This window comes from Struthio camelus, chromosome 9 (genome assembly GCF_040807025.1).
Source record: "Struthio camelus isolate bStrCam1 chromosome 9, bStrCam1.hap1, whole genome shotgun sequence".
Lineage (NCBI taxonomy): Eukaryota > Metazoa > Chordata > Aves > Struthioniformes > Struthionidae > Struthio > Struthio camelus.
The window spans coordinates 14172597-14187133 of record NC_090950.1 but is presented as its reverse complement, the minus strand read 5'-3'; the positions used below and the strand labels follow the sequence as shown (position 1 = coordinate 14187133).

The following is a 14537-nucleotide window of genomic DNA, read 5'->3' as shown; positions in this document are numbered from 1 at the left end:
TTTGCTTGGCTAATCTGATTTTTAGACATAATGTGTTGGATTTATCTCTCCAAATGTAGACATCTATGTATGAGGTAGCTGCCCGGACTCTTTTACAGCCAATGGACATAAATTGGGGTAGAATTCATCTCTTCCCAGCCAAGGTGTTTAAAATGGGTCAGAATACATTGCACCTGAAAAGCACCTGATTCTCTCCCTTCGGTTGAGTTCTGCTGTAGAGGTGAAGTTAGGCAAAAGAGTTAACCTTACATTATGACTCCTCTCCAGATTCTGCGACAAACTCACTATTGTAAAATTTAAGACAAATTACTGAAGACAATGGCATTATACTTGCTTATATCAGAAAACACACTGCATTTAAAAGGTTGTTTGGAGATGGAATTATAGACATTGGAATTCAAATCCTTGATCTGCTAAGGCCTCTTTGAGCTGTTCCAGCACCCTCCTAGCCAGGGGAGATCTCTATTCTGAGGGGAATTACTAGGGAAGCCCTTGGATGTTAGGCAGGCAGTTCCTTAGCCACCTGCAGCATGGATGTGACAGGTAAGATGCAAGAAACGGGGAAGAGTTGGGCTGCTGGGAAAGTACATTTTACCTGAACATTCTTCTTGGATTTAGTGATGCCAACCAGAAGCTGTAGGAATTTGTGTAGTAGTTGCACGTCCCCCTGCCATGGCACTCTATAAATGGGATGGCTCGAAATTCTTCTAAGCAAGACCCAGGCGATGCCAATGCTTGGCCAGAAGCTTCTGAGCCAGCACTTGTATACTGTAAATTTTTAATAAGAACTTGTCCATCAGCTTTTAGTAAACTGCAGGCAAAAAAAAATCTCGAAAACATACCATAGGTGGTGTGATACATCTCAGACAAAGAATCAGCACAGATTAAGTTTTATCAGACTCCTAATAAAGCACAGCAGCGTTATGAAAATGCAAGCACAGTTATGGTTATTTCTTAAGCCCCTCCAAAGGACTTTTACTGCTCTGTGAAATGGCATGAAAACCATACCTAGTACAAAGACTAGAAAGTAGTTGGCATCTGTCCAGTTGAAAACCTAATTACAAATAAGCCAAATCTCCTGTTCTGTCTCTGTTCATATTTTTTGTTGCATTGATTGCTTCTCCAAACACAAAAAGCAAAGAATCATTTTCCTTCTCTGATTTTGGTAAATGTTGGTAGAAATGCTCCTGAAATAACTTACAGTAGCAGAAAACTCGCTAGAAACTACAATTAAAATTGGTGATGTTTGAAATAAGCAAATGATTTTAACCAGCTGCTGCAAAAACATTTCTCTCTTTTTTTTTTCCTCCAATATATTTACTACTACTTCAGGGCAAATTCCGGGAGATAAAACAAATTTCACACTAGACCTAAAAAGACTTCATATCATGCAAATAGGAATGTGGGCTTGCAAAAGGGGTTTTTTATTCTGTCATTTACCCTCACTTGCTGGCACTCCTATGGGATCTCACAAGCTGGGGTAACAAAGATGAAGTGTTACGTCCCCCAGTATGGATGCATCCTTATTCCCATACTCAGTTCTCCTCACCTTGGGAGTATACTATGAACTTTCTCCGATCACACTTCTTAATGGCATCAAAATTGCTGAAGCCCTTCTTTGTAGATAACAGACTACTTTTGTTTGATTTGAACCTTCCGTGGAGTTTGGCCCCAAGATCTGGTTTATAAAAGAACTGCCTGGCTGGAAGGGGTGGTTTATCCTCAGGTACTTCTGCATATCTGTGTTCACGACTGCTCTAGCTACCCCATTTCCCAAACCTATGTTTCCTAGAGTTTTGCATGATGCATGAGAATGAGACAGGGCAGCTACTTTTGTCAGACTAAAATTCTACAGTTTTCTTTTCATCATTTCCCCCTTTCCTCCTGTCACCTATTATTGAGGGCATATCACAATAGTTGTTCCTATGCTTCTATCATTAAATAAGAGTTAATAGAATTATTATCTGTTTCTAGGGAAAGAAAATTTCACAATTATTAAAAAACAAACAAATCAGCTAAGAGCAGGTGAAAACGTCAATGAAAGTGAGAGGAGATAATACCCTTACCATAACAAAAGAAAAACCCTTCCAGAGAGACATCCATCCTTCTGGACATGCAGGAACTACAGTTGTTTGGCTGTGAACTGCAATTACCATCGCAGCTCCTTCACAGACAATGCACCTGTAAGAAGAAACACAGATGCATTTGGTGCAGAGATGAAGGAAAATACATAAGTGAACCCCCACCCCCACCTGCTTGAATAATAACTAGCTAATTGCAAGGCTTAGTATAAATGTTATAACTTGCACACAACATTTTCTCTTTTTAATGAGAAGTAAATTGAAGGTAACCCAAATACCTGCTTTGCTATCTCTACCAATAACACTACACAAAAACTGGTAAAAAAAAAAAAAAGGAGGTTAGTTCCAGGACATTTGAGATTCCTAATTTTGCCTTTAGTAAAGTAATGAGCTAAATTTTACCTTATTCATGTGCTCACTACTTTATGTTACTATGGTTTAGATCAACATTTGTTACCTGTACCTTCATTTGCTCAGATTAAAAAAAAAAAAAAAAAGTTATCTTTACTTCCTAAAGGAAGGAACTAGGAAGATGAACTACTAGTTTGCAACAACTGGGCAGTGCAGGCTGGAAGACAGAGTGCAAAGCTTGCCTTCCCATCTTTCAGTTTGCTACTCTTGGTCTTTTATGCTTTTTTAAGCTCTCCTCCTTTATGAGACCTTCATTCTTAGCTTTCCTAAAGCAGCACAGGCTAGAAAGGACCACATTTACACAATGGTGATTCATAGGAGAGATCATAGGAGAGATCCTTCAGCCACAGTGTCTAAAGTTCTTCACTGACTACAGTCATTATATTAAACATAATTTGAAGTAGAGCTTGCTTTGTACCACATTCCAATACTGTGTCCTTATTTTAGTTTAGCCTGCTCCTAAAATACATGACAATTGCTTCTAAAGATATGTAAAACAGGGAGATTGTATGTTATTTTCTCATGTCAGCTATGCAGATTAAATGTGCTGCGGGACTCTAGCTTTAATCTAACTTTTCTTAGGGTATCACTGAATATCTGAAATATTTGGGTGAGTAATTAAAAATCAGGTGGCTGAAAACAATGTTGTACCGGCTGAGATAGGCAGAACTTGCTCTGAGATTTGCCGTTCAAAATAAATTATGTTGCCTGTGTGACTCCAGGCCAGAAGAGCCAAGATTCTTGTACTCTTACCTGCTTATATAGGGTTCCAGGGCTCTGCCAGAAATCGGTGCCATGTCTACTGGCATAGCTGCTGCAGTCGACAGCCAGTATGAATAATCATTGCGAGAAGCAAAACTACAAACACTATTGGCATTACAGAATAAGAATGGCATGGTGGTAAATCGCTGCAAGCAGCTACCAGCTGTTCCTAAAAAATGAAAGAGGAAAGTTCAAGACAAATAGCAGTTATATTTAGCGCATCAAACAGAAGAGACACATGACAGGATCCAATCTACTATGGTGAGAATTTAAAAAGTTCGTACCTATAAAAAAAAAAGAGAAGAAAAGTGTCTGTGCAGTGGAGCTATACAAAAGCAAAATGCTTATGGTAAATATAAAATATTTATATACGTACACCCCCCCCCCCAAATAAGAGCTAAGAACAAAATCTGTGTTAAAAAACAATAATATCTTGCTGAATTATATCAGTCTTTGACACAGCAGCAGGGATACAGTTACCTGCTTCAGATATACAGATATGCAAGCTTCTGGTGCCACTTTAGATGCCCTATAGTATCCCCTTTGGCTTCCAGGAAAGCAGAGTTCTCTCATAGACCCTATATCGTTACTGCCAGCCCTGAGCAGATGTCCTAGCCATTATCTGGCACACATCTACGCGTAAGTAACTGAACCTCTCCTGAAAAACATCTAGGGATAGCAAAAAGAGTATAGGAGTGCAAGAGAGAAACCGGTCTCTCAAACTATGATTCCTGAATTTTCTCAGAGCAGTGAGACTGTAAGCAGTGAGACTCTTGAGACTGATGGTTGTAACTAATGTTCATTTCAGGTATTTACTGTGGGTTTGGTTTCATGAAGGCAGCCTAGCATTACTACGCTCCACAGAAAGTGGTCTGAAATTCTTACTAATACAGTACCAAGGTCTTGTCCATGTGCTCGTTCATTTCCTTGTACAAAAAGCAACGAATAGCCAACGTAGATCTGCGATGTCCCACGGGGGCATGCAGGAATCTTGGCTGTTTGGCTATGCCGGGTAAAGATAAAACCTCTTCTTGTTGGACCAGGGGTGATAACACCTGGTGATCCAGGTAACCCCTGTAGACCTGGAAAGCCAATCAGACCAGGTGGTCCTGTGGAGTGAAAAAAAATAGGATTACAAATACAATCATTTTGTTTGCATTCTTACTTTACTTAAATTAGTGGAGCCACTTGAAAAAAATACCCCAAATTAATCAATACGAAGATCAAACTTGAAAATTGGTAGTATTTCTTGCTAGATATATTAGCTCTTTCAGACCAAGATCAGGAAATTTTACATTGCATGGTTTTGTGAAATAGTGAGAAATTTTAAAGAATCATGATCCTCTTTATGGGAGAGTTGTAGTGTAGAAACATTTTATAGTGACTAAGTACATATTTATTATATATTTATATGTTATATTTAATATATATATATACACACACACAAATATATATATACATATATTTGAATAAATATACTAATATTGATTCAGTTCCATTTGCTCTCGTGTAAAGGAACACTGATACCTAGGGATTTAAATGGATTTTCAAATGGGTAAGTAAACGTGCTTAATAGAGAAGCGCAGCCAAGGCATATTTTTGAATAAAATTTGTAAATTACTATTTCAGTAGTGAACATGCATCTGCTGAAAGCTAAGCATGTGCTCACATGTGCTTGTGGCTATGAGCTACTGCTGATGTTACAGCACCTCAATATATGCAAAAGGAAGGATTTACAGAAATTGGGAACACAATTTATCTGCAAATTCAGTAGCACAAGTTAGAGATGTCTTTTTTGTTGTACCTCTTTGTCCTGGAAATCCCCTGTCTCCTTTTGGACCAGGCAATCCTGGTTGACCCGGACTCCCAAAACTTCCTGGTAGACCTTTTACTCCATTAGGTCCTAAATTATGATCAGGAAAAAACAAAGTAATATAGCAGTAATTATTCCAGATTCTAATAACAGTTTATGAATAAAGTTAAAAATCCCCACCTGAACGTAGCTGCATTTTAATCAGTATCAGTATCAATTTGCTAAGCTTTGAGACTTGGCATCTATAGTGTTAGTGTCACCACGTTTCATATCAGGATGATGACAAGGAACTATGGAATGAACTGCAGAAAAATATTCTCATAAAGAATGGTTGCAAAAAATCAAAGGAAATAGCTTTCTCCTTTAGCATTTGTTGTACAACAGAAATATTGCAAAAATATAATAACAAGCCATAATAATCTCAGTCACTGTTCACAATTCCATAAATAATGCAGCTCCTTTGTAAAACAACTATAAAAAAAGCGTAGAAGAAGAATTCTGTATTGCCCTCTCTGTTACCCCTGAGGGAGCTCTATCTTTCCTGAGGGAGCTCTATCTTTCCTGAGGGACGCATGCCTTCCAGCAGGCCTGGCTCCCTGATGAGCTCCCTCCTGCTGTGAAGAGGGTGTGAGAGAGTGGCTGAGCACCTGCTTGCTGTACATCCACCTCCTCCTACCTGCTCCTTGCTCCCAGATTCCTCACAGTGCTGGTAGGCTTCATTTCTAGTGCCACTCGAGGAGTAGATAGCCTCTCCTTCCCTTCCACCTCCCCAAACAACCAGAGGGATAATCTATTTGCGACATATGTACAGTACTTTTATTACCTGTGGTATTTTTCCCCCCCCCAAGATGACAAACATACTGAGCATGATCCTGCTCATATGAAAACAGTGACCATTTTGTCTAAACTTTATGTTCTATTCCATTATTTTGCCTAGCCTTAGTCGAGGGAACTACTTATTCACTTGCAGACTGTGGGGGTGGTGGACAGATGGAATGAGACAGATTCTGAATATGAGGCAGTTAACATGGCACCAAGAGCTATTTTCAAATAGAGAGGAATTTTTTAAAGACATGTTGATTTTCTGTGTAGAAGTATGTTTACCTGGCAAACCAAAATGTTTCATTAAGTGACACAGACAAACATGTACAGGGATTAAAACAAAAAAAAAAAGAAAAAACAAAAAAATCCCAACAACCCACCTTGTAGTCCAGGAATCCCTTGAGTTCCTTGATCACCTGGTGTTCCTGGTCTTCCAGGTAGTCCAGGAGGCCCCTTGTTTCCTGGGACAGAGAATACTCTCCCAGGGACTCCAGGTAGACCTAGCAGCAAAAATATAATGAAGAGTTGTTTGTTGCATATTAAAAAGGAAAAAAAAAAATCACGCAAATCAAAGAAACAACCCACACAACCAAACTAAGTCAGCTTGTATTATAATAAGAAGGGTTGTAATAACATGTTACCCTGTTGGCCTTTTGGTCCCCTTGGCCCTTCTGTACCCCGTGGTCCAGGAGGTCCTTGACTACCCTTTTCTCCTAGAAAAGGAGATTGGAGACATATCTGGTTTGAAGTGTTGAAATAACCGCAGAGGTTCAGAGGCTTACTTAAGAATCCTACATGATCCATGCAGCCTTCCCAAAGACTGACACAGTCAGCAGACTCATCTGAAATATCAGAGTGGAGCTCTAAATCTTGTCTGTTAATTCTATTATTTATAGGTCAAATACAGTCAGTTTACAAGATGTTTCCGCGCCTGTCCCCATATAATAGCCTGTTCCATAAGCTTAGCTTAAATTCTTAACTTTAAACTATGTCCTTTCTGTCTTAAGCTTTTTTTTTTATTGAGCTTGCAGGACAAGCGCTGCCTTCAGTGATCCTGTGCACTTTCACTCCATTCAAACCCAAATGTCGGTTATGCTCATGGCTTTTAGGAGGGTCGTAAAGTTTTTCAAATATTTGAAGCTTAACAAATAATTCTTTCAAAGTTCAGATTATGAAGTTGTATCCAGATTATTCTTCCACAGCTCTGCTGGTAATTAAAAAATAGTTTTGTCATCAAGTCAGGAGACTTGACTACTATGCCATGGAACGATGGCTTTTGCTTAAGAAAGTATAATTACTGCCTACGTAATGACTTTTAAAATTAGAACCACAAATTTAAATTACATAATAATTAACATGGAACACAAACCAATAGGCTAAGCAACTAAAGACAATTTTATGTCATTGTAAATTTTGTAATTGAAAATGAAAATATTTGCGTGATGCAGATCCGTATCAAATTTAAATCACTGACCAGAAAAATGTCTAAATTAGAAGGATTTTTAGCCAGATGCTGATCTAGCTAACCCCTCAGGAATACAAAGTTAATGAAAGCAATGAATTTAACAGTTAATCTGCTGATAAACTATTGAATTAGATCATTAACTGGGCCTATTATGATGGCAAACAGAAGACCCAGGGCTTTGTATTGCGATTACGATCAATGCTGTTGAGTTCTGTAGCTAAGGGGTTGCCAAAAAACACATCTTCTAGTGCGGCATTTTGCAATAGTAGATCCAGTCCAAAGTCCTTACACAGCATTAGCCACTGGTAAGCCCTAGGGTCACACTTGTTTTGAAGTTGCCTTTAATGGGGGCCATTAAAGTTTCAGCCCGTCCTCACTTTAACATTAGTTTAGACATACCCATAACATTGAACTCAAAGAAAACAACGGCTGATCAAACGTGCTCCCTTAGTGAAGGGATCTCATTTATACCTGGCTTATATCCTGCTCTCTTTATAGAAAAGACTTATGTCTGTAGGACCCTGCCTGGCACTAGTACAATAACACAACACGTAAATAACTGTATTTGGCATACAAAGGTGTATAAATACAGTAATACCTTTTACCCCTGGGAATCCAATGAATCCACGATCCCCTCTAGCACCAGAAAAACCTGATGGACCTTCCATTCCCTGCAAATCAGATAACATCAATAAACAAATAGGAAGCAGCATTTCCACACTATGAAGTTTATTTTCTTTTTCTTCAGAATATTCAAAGCATTATGTCCACAGAACATGCTTTGACTAGAAGCATTATATGCTATGTTTGTGACAATGGTAGAAATAGCCAAACCATTGTTAATATTATTCTGTAACACAAAATTGACAAGGAGATAACAACTCAGAATTTCACAATACAATGCCTTTTTGGTCCATAAAAGCCCACAAAAACTATTTTTCATATCCAGTTTAATATCATTCCTCTATTACAAGATAGTCTTTTTTTTTTTCCCCAGGTGTATTTTTTATGGTAAGAGAAAATTATCAATAAGTTAGAAACAAGGAGTATTCCTTTCCACTGACTTTTGGACCTGGAGGACCAACGTTGCCTTTTGGACCTGTTGGCCCTGGTATGCCATCTGCCCCTCTAACACCTTTGCTTCCTTTCATGCTGGGAGTGGGAAGACCAGGAGGCCCTGGAAAACCAGGAGTACCTGTACGGAAACACCGAAATAAGTAAGGACTACTGCCAATGGCATTTCACAAACGTTGCATACAATGTAGTACAACATTCAATGACTCTGTTACAGTACTTGATGTTTACTGTCTCTCAGTGATTCTCAAGGAAATATACTGATTGAAAAAAAAAATTGTTTTGACTCCTTTTTCCCTAGCCTGTTAATTTAACCTGAGATCAGAGCCGAGTTCTTTCAATCCTCTAAAACTCTACAGTCTTTAAGTGTCCTTCAGTTCTAGTTACACCTCTAACAACACTCCTGTTACCTCACTGCTTTAAAATTGGCTCTCAGCTGCTCTACGGATTGCAGAGGAAGAAAGCAGAAAAAGCAAGTGGGTGGAGACAAACGGTAGCATTTTTTTTAATTTACATCACAGTGCACAGAAAACTATGGTGTTTACAATGGTAACATTGCATCACCTGATAAAAAAACTACCTGTGTAACTGTGAAGCCCTCTGGTGCAGAACCCTTTTCAATCTTGAATTTTGGACAAGCTACAAGCTACATTCTGCTTTCAATTATCAGTATATCCTTTCAGATAAATAAGGAGTTACAACAACGCACCTGGTCTTGCATCTGCACCGGCAATACCTCTATTCCCTTTTTGGCCAGGAATCGCCATGCCTGTTGCACCTCGGAATCCAGGGAACCCCATCAAGCCAGGAGGTCCAATAGGTCCTTGATCCCCCTGACAACCTTTCATACCTGGTGGCCCAGGAAAACCAGGCAGCCCCATGTCCCCTTTGATCCCTGCAGAGTATAAATATTACATAATACATTCGGGAAGAACTGTCAAGATAGTGAGATGGTGTGATAGCTTTTAGAAACTGGACTACACAGAATATGTGCTTTTATTGTACTGCCAAGGTGGAATTCAGCCATTGTTTTTAGTATGGAGACGCCCCAAAAGCCAACTTGTGACAGTAGAGCAAAAAGGTTGTGGGAAGACAGGACTTACTGCAATGTAGTGTACAAACTGCTTTTCTTTTAAAATTCCACTTCAGAGTTTGCTCATACAAAGGAGTACATTTGAAAGCAGATGGTAGAAAGACCAGAGTATAGAATATTTCTTTATGCAGCAATAAAAAAATGCTAGTTTGAACAACAGAACTTGCAAATCCTATCAAAATAAATTTTAGCTAAAAGTATCAATATGAGTGCTGTATAATAGGAAAATACTCCAGATGGATTCAGTTCGTTCTGATGTTGATCTTAAGGTGAATGGTTTATATACGGAGTGAATTTTTTTGTTTTTTGTTTTTGTTTTTTTTTTAAATAAGTAAAGCACATCAATGGATTTCTACCAGTCCTAGAAGTACAAAACCTAAAAACTAGGAAGTGTCTGCCCTAGTCAACTGTTTTTCCTTCTTGTGACTGTGTCAATATAAAAGGAGAGATGGTACCCAATTAAAATACAATCACTGTACCTTTCTTAAAGTCTTAACTTTACAAGCAAGAACTGTTGACTAAATCATTGATTGTAAGTGCAGAATCACCCTTTATTTCCTCTAACTCCCTCTGTGCCATTTTAAGCATCCTTTAGGACAATGTGACTTAACGACAAAGATAACTAGCGTAATATTTAACAACGAAGCTCCTGCTACCTGAAAAGATAACTCACCTTGACGACCAGGAATACCTCGCAGGCCAGGGATTCCTCTGCCTGGTGCCCCTACAAAGTATTAGGTCATGTTATACTTAACAGTCCTGAATAACTGATAGAAAACATCATAGCTGCTTAAAATTTCATATGTTTCTTCAATATTCACTAAGTTAAGATCGATATTTTAGTTATATGTAAAACGTCTGCATTGCTTATCTTCTACTGGTTCTATCCAGAAATACAAATGAAATCTTAAGTTTTTCTTTAAAGTGAGAACTCCTTTTTCCCAGTCGTATTTGAGGTACGTTCTGTCATACTAAACTTTGTCTGTCTTTCAGACAGAAAGAAAAATAAAAGAAAGAAAACACAAGAAAAATACTACTACTAAGAAAAAAGTACTACTCAGAAAAATAAAGAAGAAAAATACTACTAAGAAAAATACTAAGAAAAAATAAAGAAAAATACTAGTAAGAAAAATAAAACAAACAACACAAATATCTAAAAAAGAATTTACATAACAGTGTTTACTGAAAACATAATATGGAAAAGCTTACTAAATACTAGAGAATATCTGCTCAGTATCTTTTTCTATACTCACATACAAATAAACACCTTCACTCTAAAACATGAAAACACTTTCTATCAGAATGCAATGGAGAAATAAATCTATCTGTGGACATTGATGACATCAGGAGTGACACTTAACTGAAAGATTTTACAACACTAGGGCTAAGTCACGGAAAACTTGAGTACTGATCTAAGTGTGATCATTCATCACTTTGAGCCCTTATATCGTATGTCTAGGTAAGATCTGAGGCTCCTCCTTTAAAAGGATTTTGGTCCTCTTCATCAATTTGAGATTGAACACATAACATCAATACTCAGGCTCTTGCAGACATTAACATTTGGGGGGAAAACTATGACAAATCACATGTACAATAAGTGATGTATGCATTTGGGATGTTGACAGTATGTACAACAGTTGCATAGAAAGCCTGTGAATTATGTAAAAGTTAAGAACCTTCTACCTACCAACATATTTTTTACTCCACAGAAGCTCCTTAGTGATCCTCCCCAAAACCGACAAGGGAAACTTGGGGTGGGGGGGGCAGGGGAAAAGCAATTTTAAAATAGATTGAATAGAATTAACATATTCCACTGCTGTACCTGGTTCCCCCTTAACTCCTGGGGTGCCAGGCATACCATCCCGACCTTGATTACCCCTTTCACCAACAAGTCCATTTTCTCCAGGGTCTCCAACAGTACCTGTGAATTACAATGGGCCAGAATATCATTTCCACATCTCCCTTCGAAATGCAAAATAGTAGAAGAAATGAGTCTGCTTTATTAAAATTTTATTAGTGCAGCTACTTCAAAGATAGTTGCAACTATCTTGGTCAGATAAACAGTAGTAAGAGCAGTATCTCATTTTTATTGAGCTCTCTGGACTTCAATGGATTTAGGACCCTCATTATTTTCAAAGGCAATAGCTTCCTGTCTTTCAGAGACATTTTAGGACCCTGCCTTTGATTTAACCCATGCTGGTGGGACAGGCAGTATGGTTTCTCTCCAGAGGTTTATTACAAATTCAAGGTTTCTCTAAGTAAGGTGTAGATTGTCATCTTTGCCAACTCTGCTGATAAATCAGTGCAAAATCACTCAAGTTTACAAAACTACCACATAATTCAGTTGAGCATCTGAATATGAGAGCGTTCAATGCTCTTTTTGAAGACAAGAGCTTGCACTCCCTTTATTAAAGTCTGTATTGCATACCTGTCTGCCACTGCATATTTATATGCTTCCACTTAGGTATATTTTAAAAAGTTTGGTCTTTTCTGTTGCTCTAAAAACAGCAACTCTGTCTTTTCCCTATTCTTCTCATTGTCTAGCTAGATTTTTATTATTCTGTCTAAGGAGCTAGAACAAGCCTTTCTTACTATTTATGCGGATATCACCTCTCTTTGAGGCTTCTGGATGAAAACAAAAAGCAGAAAGTTTTACAACAATGAAAACAGAACTAAAGCCTCTTGCCTGAGCTGAGCTGATACTTTAAAAATAGGCTGTTAAGGATCCTTAGTTGGAACTGAAAAAGGTGAACAGAGCCTCATACCTGCATAAACAGAGATTCCAACTTCAACTGCAAGAGCAGGAATATCAACTGTGTCACTACAATGCATGAAGTGAGTAACAAACCAGAGGACAGTGATTTGAGGAAGGTGCTATAAATCATACCTGGAGGCCCTGTAATGCCCATTCGTCCTGGAACGCCCTGAAGTCCTTTAGCACCAACATCTCCAGGAAGTCCTGGTTCCCCTGTAAGAAGAGAGTTTGGGAGAGGGGAAAAGACGCTATTGCTTGGAATTTAGTTCAGGACTAGACCCAGACTCAGCTTGACAACTTTGCTGTCATTTCTGTTTTGGAGAGCTGGGACAGAGCTTTAGCCGATGTAAGCTAGGCTGGCTGTGCTGACTACAAAGGAGACGCTTTGAGTATAAACGTGCCATGTCACAGGCACCTTCTGTGGTTTATTGAGAAATTCTCTTCTAGAGGCATGTCAGCACCTCACCACCCCTCTAAAACAAAACATACCTGGGATTCCTGCACCACCAGATTCTCCTCTGATCCCATCTGGTCCCGGTACTCCTGTATGTCCTGGCTGACCTTGGAATCCTTTTTCTCCTTTGCTGCCTAAACCTCCAGGGGGACCTAGATCTCCCTGATAAACAGCAGCCAAGCACAAATAGATAAAGAATCCCTTATCATTACATACATTACATTCTAAATTTGTACAACAGAAAAGTATATATAATTTTAAAGGTTAAGAGAGTATAATCATGGTTCAGTATGATTTTCAGAAAAAAAATAAAGTAGACTAATACAAAGTCTTATCATAATACCACTGACTCTTTAGATAAGGATATTATTTGTTTAATCTGTACAAAATTGACTTCAGTTTTTAGGTACTCTTTTTGCCAGCACTTTGTACACAGACTTCTCTCCAACTGTATTCTAACAGCTCCTCTCTTGATCCAAATATACATTTCTTACATAATAAACATATATGCAAAACACTGAAATGCACCTTTTTCCCTAAATTCTTGCTTTTTAGTCATTTGGATTAGAATAGAGGCAGACAGATGATTGGGTTTGCTTATGGAAATTTAAGACTGACTTGCAAACTAGTCCTATTGTGGCTACCCAGATAATACAGAAACTAAACAGATAGATTGCACATGGTGCAATTTACAGCTTGAACCATGTATTTCAGAGAATCTCATATGTAAAGAGATTTCCAGTTATTCATCAATCAGAATACGTGGAGTAAGATTTTACGAATTTGAGCTAACTTCCATTTAACAATAAAAATATATTGCTAAGAAAACAATTCATCTTTGCATAATGATATTACTAGACTGTCAAAAGCCAACAATACAATTGTAGGTATCATAATTTTTGCATTTGCTAAAATATTTTTTGTGTACTTCTTAATACACAAGTATACCTACTGTTGGCTTTTTAAGTGCAAGTCCAACTTCTCAACGGATTAGTATCTTTTTCAGAAACATCAAAGTTATTTCCAAGATGTTCTTTACAAATATGACATTCTTGCACACAGAGAAAAATGAACTATAAGGAACTCAAAAATTCTCCTAAACATTGACATAAGATTTTAGAATTTCTCATCACTAACAAATAATCTGCTTATCTGCTGCAGCCTCTCTAGGTCTTGCTTACAGGTTATTTTGTTTCTACAGTCAAAGGATCTGCTTATGGGCCAATACGACAGTATGTCCACTGCCTTTATACCTTCGGACCAGGTTCTCCTGGAGGCCCAGGAACTGGGTAGCCAGGGTCTCCTTTGTCACCCGGAGTGCCACCAGAGCCTACTTGCCCAGGGTCACCTGATGGTCCTGGAAAGCCTGGAGATCCTTTTTGGCCTTTTGGACCTGGAAAAACACAGATATTGATACCATTCTTCAAAGGATCGTAATTGTACAAAACATACAATGTTTTGCGAAATTCTACTTGTATTTTCAGATGCTCACTTTGCATTAGAGATAAAATGATTTGTATATTAAGTGATTTTAATTCTAAGCACATTAAAAGAGGTGCTTACGTTTACCAGTACATAAATTAAAGAGGTTGTATTTCATTTATTATTTATAATTACAATTAAAGCTTACAGAGAGAAAGACTTATGATCACTGGGCTAGCACTTGATTACAAAGCTAAGTAGAAGGGCTATATAGTGCCATACCCTGACTAATTCTTGTCCTGTACCCTCCAAAAAAATATTACAGATTGCATGCTGAGATGGACAGTTGGAACATATTTATTAACATTGTGCTTCATAACTAGAG

The 14537-nt window shown here is 38.1% G+C and overlaps 1 protein-coding gene across 1 annotated transcript in view; it reads right to left on the bottom strand.

The window, feature by feature from the left end:
• COL4A3 (collagen type IV alpha 3 chain) overlaps positions 1-14537 on the bottom strand; it is a 67852-nt gene that overhangs the window by 3392 nt on the left and 49923 nt on the right. Inside the window, exons 37-51 of the mRNA XM_068954148.1 lie at positions 13984-14123; positions 12766-12892; positions 12409-12489; positions 11344-11442; positions 10195-10245; positions 9138-9323; positions 8419-8549; positions 7953-8025; positions 6531-6602; positions 6270-6389; positions 5059-5157; positions 4151-4363; positions 3246-3423; positions 2067-2181; positions 596-768 (exon numbers count right to left, since the gene is read on the bottom strand). Of these exons, the coding sequence (XP_068810249.1) occupies positions 596-768; positions 2067-2181; positions 3246-3423; positions 4151-4363; positions 5059-5157; positions 6270-6389; positions 6531-6602; positions 7953-8025; positions 8419-8549; positions 9138-9323; positions 10195-10245; positions 11344-11442; positions 12409-12489; positions 12766-12892; positions 13984-14123 (1858 nt within the window). The remainder of the gene's footprint in view (positions 1-595; positions 769-2066; positions 2182-3245; positions 3424-4150; positions 4364-5058; positions 5158-6269; positions 6390-6530; positions 6603-7952; positions 8026-8418; positions 8550-9137; positions 9324-10194; positions 10246-11343; positions 11443-12408; positions 12490-12765; positions 12893-13983; positions 14124-14537) is intronic.